General features: G+C 31.5%; 1 protein-coding gene across 1 annotated transcript; it reads right to left on the reverse strand.

Moving 5' to 3' along the window:
• Positions 1-3,456: 3,456 nt before the first annotated feature.
• On the reverse strand, positions 3,457-11,385 carry LOC110999988 (centromere protein I). Its single transcript, XM_022269304.2, has 13 exons — positions 11,097-11,385; positions 10,852-11,004; positions 10,653-10,738; positions 10,230-10,337; positions 9,720-9,866; positions 9,257-9,316; positions 8,739-8,851; positions 8,272-8,432; positions 7,297-7,454; positions 6,651-6,797; positions 5,880-6,012; positions 5,393-5,567; positions 3,457-5,133 (listed from the first exon to the last, which is right to left on the reverse strand). The coding sequence occupies exons 1-13, from the start codon at positions 11,263-11,265 to the stop codon at positions 4,779-4,781; spliced, it is 1,965 nt and encodes a 654-aa protein (XP_022124996.2). The 5' UTR covers positions 11,266-11,385; the 3' UTR covers positions 3,457-4,778.
• Positions 11,386-11,635: the final 250 nt, after the last annotated feature.

Consider the following 11,635-nt stretch of genomic DNA (forward strand, 5'->3'; position numbering starts at 1 on the left):
ATAGGAACAGAGAAAGCGACTTTGTTTTATACTGTATGATGTAGTGATTAAACAGTTATAAAAGTTTGTCTTTACAGTAGTGGTACCTCATATCTGTCTTATCAATCATATTTTTAAAGGCAAGTACCGCAAAGGTAAGATTTGTGTCTAAGATAGGTACATATTCTATTCAACTTCAACCGAAGGACAAAACTAAGTGCATGTTTAGGGATAAACAGTGGTGGTCGTTCAAGTATGACTTAAGCAGATTTACTGCAATTAATCCCCCCCCCTTTCTCTCGCCAGCAAAAGTAAGCAATGCTCTCAAAAATAATAGAACACGGTAACATTAAGTATTAATTTTTGTAGGATTTCTCAAAAATGTATTTCGTTTTCAAGCAGAGACTATGTTTAAGTAATATATGTAAAAAAGCAAATAAGAAAATCAAACCCCCCCCCCCCACATTATGATGCTTACGTTACGTTATACTTGAACGGCGCCTCAGTGGATAAAAAACGTGTGGAATTCACACGTGGTACAAACCTTCAAAAATTTTGCTTTGAGGATAATGAGAGGAATGTTATTTAAATTTTTAAGTTGAATGTCAATTATTAATTCTGATAAAAACTGCAATGTTGTGTATTTAAGAATTATTATAGATTCAAATCATAACGATGGCAAAGACGATTTCGGTTCAAAAGAACAGAGTAATTATTATTTTTTGTAAATAAAGTTTTAAATTACTTATAAGTTTTATTTAAAATTATTTAAAATTAGTTAGACAGTATTGTAATGTTAAATTGGTTTTCGTGCATACAATTAATTTAAAAAAATCTGGTTTCCTCAGGATGTTTACTTTCACGGTACGAACAAATATGTTTGATTGCACAAGTAGGCAGAACAACAGTTGCTGCACAGCCGTGGTTTCGCCGGACGACCTCAGGATTAAAATATACTTCACCACTAAAAGGTTAGGTAAGATTGGTGGTTCCGTACTTAGACTGTTACGGACCTACCGTTGTGGGTAGAATCTTGGCTAACTAAACCCAGGTCCTTCCAGAAGCACAGAAGTCTCCTGGGCACTTCGCAAGCTTCACGGAGGGACCTCACTGCTCCTCCTCCTCCTCATCTGTACGTTAAGAGTCTGTGACATCGCATTCCAGGATAACGTGGATGACAGATTCTTCTGCGCTGAAACAGCCTCTGGATACCTCAGGATTCTGTTAAGTATGCTTATTTAATCACGCTGATGAGGTGAGAGCAACGATATATTATAAGTATCACTAATTCATAAGATTCTCTCCTCGAAAGTAAGGATACCTACTACCACCTTTCAAGAGAACCTTTTTTTTGATTCCCTTCTTAGTTTTTCCGAAAACATAAAAAAAACTCGAAAATTCACCTTTCAACTGTACGTATTTCGTATTTCTTACAATACAGTATATATTACTATTTTCATGTTTGTTTAGAATAGTTCGCTTTTAGGCAATTATTTAGTTGCACCGATCTTTGTATCTTTGTATGTGTGATAAATACGTATCACAAATAAAAGATAATTAATAAAAATTAAATATGCCTGTCTTTACCTCAATATTATACTTGAATAAAAGTTACGAGTATGAACAGATTTAGATGAAAACAGTTTCCTCGCAATAAAGAAAATTTCGGTGAAGTATCGCAGAGTCCGGTTAACACAATATCCTTGACGATGTCGTTCACAAAAAGGGGCATAAGGGGACAAACTCCCTGAAATATTTCTCATTGAAGCGTTGGGGGTGGCACCCCAGCGTTCACTAGGGCTGTTGCGAAATTTTACTAATACACGTGCGGTAATATATTTTATACTTCTCCGCACGTATGTTAATAGAGTCGAATTATCAAAACAATTATTTACGTTCTTTTACTATTAAAACTAATGAATTTCAGTACGAATGAGGGTTGGGTCATGCAGTTAAAAGCGCCCCGATATCCGTTTTTAGAAATTATTATGAATTTCTATAATATATAATATTTAATGATATTATTTTAATTCATTTATATTTTAATATATATTTTAATTAATTATACAAACAAACTGAAGTTCAATACAAGAGACAAGATAGCCAGAATGCTTAAAAAAATATGCTCAATAATTTAGGTGTAATAATTAGTTTCATTTCTTACAATGGCGAAGTGTAAATAATAGCGTCAAATCTACAATAGTGTCCTTCGTTAATATAAGATACTCTTTTTTATCAGTTTACGATTATGACGACAACCCTGATGGTGACACCCTGGCAGAGGTGTCCATAATTTATGCCAGCGAGCGGACCACGAAAAATAAATGAGCATCAGAAAGAAACGAAAATTTAAGTAACGAAGCGAGATGACGAGTGGACTTGGACATTTTTGGATTGGGAAACTTAATGATAAAATACATAATAATGTTATTAAAATGCAATCTGCAGCATTTTCTGATAGATGTTGATTTAGAAAATAGAACAATTTCCTCTAAAATTTATATATGAATAAATGTAATCCTTTTACAAAGCTAACCTTTATATCTATCAAAATGATGTAGCAGTCCTTCGCTGACTGTGATTGTAAAAAAGTAGCGCAGTATTAGTAATTTAATAAATTAATGTTTAATAAATTAAGGCTTTCTATATAATTTTATTATATTGTATTGTATTTATTCTAATTGTATCCCTTGTTATTTTATGTATAAAATGAAATAAATATTGTTTATCAACGCCATCTCACAGAGTTTTCAGGTACTTAGCCAAGTACAATTTACTATTTATAATATTTATAAACCTGCTACATAACTTAATAATGCGTTGTATTTATGAATTTTGCGGATGTGAATAAGTTACCCTTTTTTAATCTACGCAGAATAAATCATATTTAGCTATCTAGACAAAGTACTTCTGTATCGCCAAACAACGCCATCTCGCGTTTTAGTTGTCCACTAACCACTTAATATCCTTAACTTTCACAAGATGGCGGTTAAAACAACGTAAATGCTTTTTTATAAATAACCCGTAAAATATACAACATTTAATAAAATCGATAGTAATATCTGTCAAACTAATATGGTGTAGTTCAATTAATTTTTGTAATACTCGCCATGATTGAATAAAAACAGAATTAGACAAAAGTTAGGGGTCACTTTGTTTTTTTTTGTATCGAGGAATTTATTTTGTATTGTTTTTCATTAGAGTAAACCATTCGTCTTTATAATAACGCATCATACATGATTTTTGTTTAATTCAAACATCACATAATAATAATTATATTGCGTTATGCGATGGTAATAGCCCGCTCTTAAAAACGATATTCCTACTCCGACTGTGGATTCTTCGTACTCTTTCATTACACCAACAAAGTATATTTTCCCTATTAATTACAAAATATTAATTTTATAAGCATTATATTTGATATGTATTAATGTTTTATCTTTTTTGGTAAAGACACTGATAAAAGAAAATACAGTAAATATTTAATTCTTTATTTTATAAAAAAATAATCTAAAAATACAATTTGGAATTATCTAACAATTGTATGGGTTTTAAATTCATTCAGTTCACATAGATTAAACTTCAAGCCTAAACTACTCGCGTTTCAGTCTCTGAAATTCTTTGCTTTGTATACTTTAATTACTGAACTCGCAGGTTATGGATATAGCAAAATATAAAATTATTTGAATATACATTATATTAAAGAATTAAAATAAATTATTATTTTGACACTAGCATAACTTTCAAACGCTACTCATAAAGCCAGCTAAACCACAAAAAAAGCTTCAAACCTATTTGATTCGGAATTATACATAAATAACAAATGCTGTTTGGTCGCGATATTCAGAATAAGTTTGTTAAAATTTTATTTCAAAACCAGTCGCTGCTTTGGCTTTGTCCCATTACACATATGAAACCATTTGTAATATAATATATAGTATATAATAGTAGTATATAATAAATAGTATTGTGTCTTCTTTTCCCGATATTTATGATTCTGTCTATGCCGTTGCTAGCACTCCCCTTTCATTGAATCTAGATAGTATTATTATTCAAGCTCTTATTAACGCAGTGCCTAAATTTCATTATTATGGGTTTATGACTTATCTGAAGTACAAGGCTTAACGGCAGTTTTAAAATTAAAGGCGGACGTTGGATACGCTAAATCTACGAACATATACGTATAATGGCGTTCACTGGCCATTGGCTGATTTCTTAACTAGGCTATGGTCGATTTAAAATTTAAATATTTACGGAATTTGATTAAACAGTTTTTTTATATCCAAATGGGAAGGAGGTTCACCTGACACCGCCGTTCATGTACACTCTCAATACCAGAGGGCTCGCAGGAGCGTTGCCGGCCTTTTAAAAATTGGTACGTTTGAAGGACCCTAAGTCGAATTGGTTCGATGCTTCAGTGGGCAGGTAGTTCCACAAAGTGGTGGTGCGGCGGACGTCGAGGTGATACGATGTGTGTTTCATGTTAAAGTAGCGATAATACGTCACCAGTATGTCAACGTATACGATTGTGTGTTCGCTAATTGTCGACTCTAAAACTTTAAGTTTTCACTTCATCTTTAAGTTTTAATTCTATAAAACTAGAACTTTACTAGTGTAATTTCATGATTCAATTTACGGAGTGCATGCAGGCCATTTTTTAACATTACTCTAAAATTACAATAAAAACCGAACAACTTATAGTTATTTTGACGTAAATTCTGTATCTGCAAAACTATAAAGAATACATATATCTAATTAATCAAGTCACACCGCTCACTTAAAAAGCAAACTTACAAACACTAATTGGAAATTGTAATCATAATCTCTTTTAAATGTGTCAATTTCTCAAACACCGATTCATGTATGAATTCATCACTAATTGTCGATCCAATTTTCATATATGTATATGGAGCGAACGCCAGATGATTTCTGATACAAAGTGAGCTGTTAATATCGGGCATTAAATAGGTCAGTTTATTTACGGTATTTGGTTTGAGATTACGAAAAACTAATCCTTTATTGCGATTGTTAATAAACTCTTCGGAAAGACAGCTAACGAAATCGGAAAAGTATGGTATGAGAATGTTCATATAACTTTTATATAAATGGTCTTTTCCGTGGTTCACTTTGTATGCGGGTAGAAGTCGTTTGTACCTGAAAAGAGGTATTAAACTGATAATATTTTTTTGTTAAGGACGAAAATACAGTAGATTGGAAAGCAATATTTAAACATTTTTTATTAATCAATCTAAACTAATAAAAATCGAAAAAAGCACCGATGATCACAATCAGATGTCAGGCAAAGAATTCTTACTTGCCTAAAAAACATATAAGATACCCAATGGGACTTAATACAGAAAAGTTCAAATTCAGACTGTTAAGAAAATCATGATGAAATAATAATTTCACTTACATATTTAATAAATTAGCCAGCATATCGATCATCAGAGCGCAATTGCTTAACAAAGGTATACTCAGTACGAGCATACCGGGTACTGCGCCCACGCTCTCGCCACGCCCAATCTGCGTGCACGTATACGCACACGATACGAGCGCTTGAAGACTGCTTAGTACTAAGCGTATATCATCTACAATAGAAACATATTTTTAAACATTTTATCCAAACTAATATTATTAAGCCTGGTTTTGTTCATTTATTATATAAAGTCTGTTGGTCCTTCGATTTCCAATAAAAAAGTATAAAAATGTTGGAAAAAATTACATTTAATCGATTTTTAAGGCCGATTAAAAACGGAAATTGAATTTATCGTGCTGAAACGGCCTTTCATGCGTTGAGTAAACTGTTAAAGTTACACGAAAAATTGATCAAATTAGCTTTTGTTTTTATATGTAGATATATGATTTAATAAATAAATCTAAGTCAAGTTAAAAGAACTTACTAGGATTGATTTGCAAGCATTTGTTACACATGTCAGTGAGGGAATTTGCTACGATGCTAATCCCCTCTCTATACTTTTCATCTGTAGGTCTTTCAAGAACAAAATATTCCTTTGGTCGCGTACTTGTGAAAACCTAAAAAAAACAAAAAACATTAAGTCCTGTAGATTAAAAGAAAAGTTATCACTACATAGTATAAAACAAAGTCGCTTTCTCTGTCCCTATGTCCCTTTGTATGCTTAAGTCTTAGATACTACGCAACGGATTTTGATACGCTTTTTTTTAATAGATAGAGTGATTCAAGAGGAAGGTTTATATGTATAATAACATCCATTAAATAGTGGATGATAGAAGTACTGTTATTTTTGAGGTTTCTAATGTGATGTCGTAGATGATTACATTTTTTCCGCTTACATTGCAAAAGCAGGCTAAACTATATGTCTATCTCTTATGGATAACCCACATTTTTATATACAACGTTCACAGATTTTCTGTAGTGTATTTAGTATCAGCATTGCACCCGTGCGAAGCCGGGGCGGGTCGCTAGTTTAAAATAAATAAAAAAACTACAATAAACACGTTAAAACAAACTCCCAACTGTAACCGAATTCTTCAAACGTCTAATGCTTCTATGAATTTTTTTATTTTTATTTTCAGATGAGTTTTTTTTATAGAACAGGGGGCAAACCTGCAGGAGGTTCACCTAAGTGATACCGCCCATGGACACTCAATGCCAGAGGGCTCGCAGAGGGCTCGGATATATATATACTTACCAAATTCGTATACATTGCAGTCACAGTCTTGATTATAAGGCATTGGTGTATTGGTTGAGCTCGGCAGCAAATTTGTGTGACCACGCTTAATATGTCCAAAACTAATTCTGGACTGTCAATACTTATCCACTCGAGGAGGGACAATATCTGAAATTACAATTCAGAATTTAGGTTCAGTTCAGTTTGAACCAAAGGCCTGATAATCTGCGGTTCTAATTTTACGAAAGGGGCAGTTTTTAAATGGGTTTTTGAAATCAGAAATAACATCGTTTTATCATGGACATCGAATGTACAGACAACACACTAACAAGTTTAGACACTAAAATTTTATTTGTTTATATCCATCTTATTATTAGAAGAGCTCTAAAATTATAGTACATAACCTATAGTATTATTTTTATGTAGGAATCCACTTAAATGCATTTCGTTTCAAGCATAGACAATGTCCTGCACATTGTATGTACACCTTAATATGTGTAAAAAAGTAAATTACTGTTGACGTAATCACCAAATCAAAGACAATAAATAATGCTTACATAATACTTAAACGGCCCCTAGTATATAGTTTAGTTAGGTATACCTGTAAATCTTTTTAATAAATAATATAATAATTTCCATGAATTACTTATCTATTAAAATCACTTACTTCGGTAAGGTAATCCTTTTCATTCCAAAAAGGCAAGAATTGCGCCAAAAACTTAGTGACAACAGGCAAACCCTGCATAAGCGTCGTTTGGAAGATGGCCAACTGGCCAAGGAAATTCTCTTTTTCGGCAACACTATGTGCTGATGATGCAAGGAAGTCTAGGAAGAGACACAAATTTATTTAGTTTTTTACAGTACCGGTTTATTCGATCAAGCATGCTCTATGACCTTAACGTAATACGCTATATAATATATATATATTGTATAACGCTAATAGTAATAATAATAATAAGCTTCCTGCTTAACATGCGATCTTGTCAGAGACCCTATCAAATCGTTCTTATCTGATTTGAATTAGTTGCGACAGTTAAAAATTTAATATCAAGCAACCCAAAGTAAGATAAGTTAGAATATATTGTGTGAAAATATCAAGTGTCAAGTGAAAATATTTTTCGCTTATTTCTTTCCTCTATCTGATATAAGGATTCCATTCATATATTTAATGTATCATAAATTTCTAGTAAATACACTAATTCTAGAACACCAGTTATAAATTCATTTGGCAATTTTGTATTTTGCAAGATTGAAATGTGAAAACGTGCGTTACTATATTTCAAGTTACATTCGTAACCTCTACGATTCGCACTTTGTCACAAAAACATGTCCAAATCAATTCGACTAGAGAGTCTACTAGAGTCCTTCAAAAAAAGAGAGTTCTTGTAAAGTACGCTTACAAAGTAAAGCGCTTGCGAGCCTTCTGGCAATAAGAGTGTCCATGGGCGGAGATATCTATTAACGTCAGATGAGTCTCTTGGTATGTTATATACATCTAAATATCTTATTTATTATAACTTAAATTCGTTTTATTCCTTCCAAGTGTAGTATAAAAATTGTAAATTTATTAATTCTAAACAAATTGTATCTAACTTAATACATAACTGCGCTTTCTTATAAATAAATGTATAAAAATACTTACAATATGAAAGGACATGATGCAAATCGTGTATTAGAAATGTGAATTGATGTTGGTCGGTCAGAGATAACAGAGTGTGGCCTGTCGCGTTGCTAAGCAACGCACGTAATCTAGCTGGTCGCGCCAATTTATGGTTCAGACTGTATTGCAGTAATTCTTGTGGCCTGAAATTATTTTAATAAATTATGATTGACAAATTTTATTTGTTATTAAATAGAATTACTTTTGCTTCTAAAACAGGGCGACACTCCACTCTGACGATGTTCAAATGTGTCTGAACTTCTCATTTCATGAAATTATATTACATATGCAATTAACTAGCACATATGGAGGATGGCATGTGTCAGACACAGAAGGCTGATCACCCACTTGCCTAGGAGAAATAACAGATAAGAAAATGTAAGACCATAGTGAAGTAGACATGTAAACAGAAAAAAAATCTATAACATTAATGTAGACAATTCACTTACTCAGAAAAATCCAAATATGTTTTCTGTGGACTTTTTCCATTGTATTCTGTCGACCTCATTTGCACAAACTCCAAACTGGGTACCAGTTGACCATGTTTTTTATTTGTCTTTCCCTAAAAAGTTATCACTGCATTAGTCCACAAAGTCATAAATAATTTCTTCATATAGGTAAAATGATACAACAAAAAATATTAGAGAAACGAAGGCTACATCGTATATGGCACAAATTTATTTATTTAAATAAAATCTTTTTGATTAATTTTAATATTTATCGCTAATCACTACTGCATTTTGGTTATTTTTTTCCATAGAAAAAGATAGTAAAAAGAAGCCAAAGCCAAAGAAGATAACTTCTAATGCGTAAACATTAGAACACACACTCTTTTTTGTGAAAAAATATCATAACATTACCATTTTATAAGTTTCATTCGTATTCCAAATAATATAATAATACAAGATTCTTAACATAATTTTTTTTCTATTCTTCTATATATAAACTATTATATTTATAAACTCACCATCCCCGAATCAGCCCATACCAACTTTGGTTTTGTCTGGCTGTTGTTATTTTTTCGAAGCTGCAATAAATAAATATGACTGATTTATTTTTTATTATGTTATAAAAAACAAACTGTCAACCACTCATAAATATATTTAAGACAACAAATGTCAGCTTGATAGACTGACTGTCCCACACAAGAATGTTTTCTAGAGAAGATCATTATTCACCTAATCAATATCATGATCAACTTTCTAGTTCCTTTGCAGTTTAAAAATTCTAAAATATAGGGCCCATCAAACTTTGGCAAGAACCTCCAGCCGATTCTATTAGTGCTTTTTGAATTCCATTTTTTGACATTTCACAAATTAAGTACACAGCAAAGATACAAATTTTTGTATTTAAGTAAAAACTATTTTCTATTCTATTGTCTATTAAGGAATAGATAATAGATAATTATATCAATTAAATATTTTACATACCTGACACATCTTAAATCTTTCAACAAGTTGAATATTGAGTTTTTTAAATGCTGTATGAACGGAAACCGAAGGCATTTGTTCTGGAACACATTCTGGCTTGTATGTTTTAAACAAACCAAGGAGAACTTGCAACTGTCTAACTAAACTCTGTAGAAAATAGAAAATTATTTATTTGTTTATATAACAATACCAATAATTGTTGTGAAACAAAACTATATGTTCCTGTCTTTCAAGAGAAACTTATTTTCATACATTTATACTGATGAAATAGGCATGGAAGGAACTTATTGTAACAAACAATGCAAAGGTTTTTTTTCTTTTTTTTTTATAGAACAGGGGCAAACGAGCAGGGCTCACCTGATGTTAAGTGATACTGCTGGCCATGGATACTCTCAATGCCAGAGGGCTCGCGAGCGTGTTGCCGGCCTTTTAAGCGTGTGAACGCTTATTTCTTGAAGGACCCTAAGTCACCAGCACATTACAAGAATAATAAATAAAAGCTCCACTTACTTTCTTGCCTTCTCTCTTTTTAACCTCTTTAAGAATTTCCAATACGCTTTCTCTAGTAACATCAAAGGGTTTAGTTAAAACATATATCAGTTTAATTACATGAGATGTCTGAAAAGAGTATATTATATTTAAATTAGATATTTACATATTACAGCTTGTAAACCTAGTCACTATCGGGTTTATAATTATCCTATGATTTTATCTATCATTGTCGATAAGCTTTTGCTTTTAAATTCATTGAAGCCAGCTTTAAACTTTTATTTCTAGCTAAACTATATTTCTTATAATTCTGATTTTATTTTAAATTTTATTAGAGAAACAAATTGATTCTTAAATCAATTTATTTAAAATTAAACATAACTTAACCCAAGAAAAATTAAGAGTATAGGAATATGTCATACAATATAAATAAAAAAATCTTACCAATTTCTCAGAGAATAAAAGACTAAAAAATATGGCATAACCCATGTCAAGTGCAGTGTTATCAATTGCATCCGCATCCATAGCAACTAAAACAAAACAAATAATTGTGTTCCCTATAAATGACAGAATACTTCTTTCTCTAATTCATAAAATTATATCCCTCACAAAAATTGTATTTTGTCACTAGTGCATTAAATACCTGTTAACCAGTCCAAAAGAAAACAAATTCTGGGATGAAATGTTGGGTTTCTATTATTTGCTAGCAACCATCTTAAAACATATTCTACAGAGTTCCGTCCTACTCTTTCCTGTGGAATAATACAGCAACCGAGGTTCATCCATTTTCTTATTGCTGCAATAAAGGAAAGTCATTTATCAGATAAAAATCAACAGTTTCTGATTATTGCAATTTATTGGGTATTGCTATATTCAAACACAACATACGTATATTTAAGTTCAGCCAAAGTTTAAATAGAATCTGAAAGTTGGCATCGTCCAATCCAGTGTTTTGGGCAACATAGGCGAGTTCTTCTAATTTACACTCAAATAACTCTTTGTCAAAACCTTTCTTCAATGATTTAATATAGTCAATTATTTCCTCTACATTGGTCATATTGTAAATCAAAATAAAAACAATTAAGATAAAATATACACTGACTTATCACAATTCACATGATATTCTCAAAGCTTTGGAAATCGAAACAAAATTCAAATATAACCGTTGCATTTGTGTTTTGACGCATTTTTTGGCTTTGAAATTGACATGTAAATTACATCTTCGTACCACAGCTATTACATGTTATATCGTTTTAACTAATTGATATATCTATGCTAATCTGCATAGAAAAACATCTCAGTTGTTCATAAATAATATTTAAAGGAGTGGTTTTGTTTCATGCTATGCAGTATTTCTGGTCCTATTTCCATAAATATTTCAAGTTTCTATCAACAATTTTTCATAAGTTATATTTATCCTTTTAATT

The sequence above is a fragment of the Pieris rapae genome, chromosome 12 (assembly GCF_905147795.1).
Source record: "Pieris rapae chromosome 12, ilPieRapa1.1, whole genome shotgun sequence".
Classification (NCBI taxonomy): domain Eukaryota; kingdom Metazoa; phylum Arthropoda; class Insecta; order Lepidoptera; family Pieridae; genus Pieris; species Pieris rapae.

Bases quoted from the DNA above. Each gene is read 5' to 3' on its own strand.
- LOC110999988 (XM_022269304.2), bottom strand. From the start codon at position 11,265: ATGACCAATGTAGAGGAAATAATTGACTATATTAAATCATTGAAGAAA. The intron at 11,005-11,096 runs GTATGTTGTGTT...CCTTTATTGCAG, and splicing joins TTGGCTGAACTTAAATATAC to CAATAAGAAAATGGATGAAC. The intron at 8,433-8,738 runs GTAAGTGAATTG...AAATAATTTCAG, and splicing joins ACATATTTGGATTTTTCTGA to GCCACAAGAATTACTGCAAT.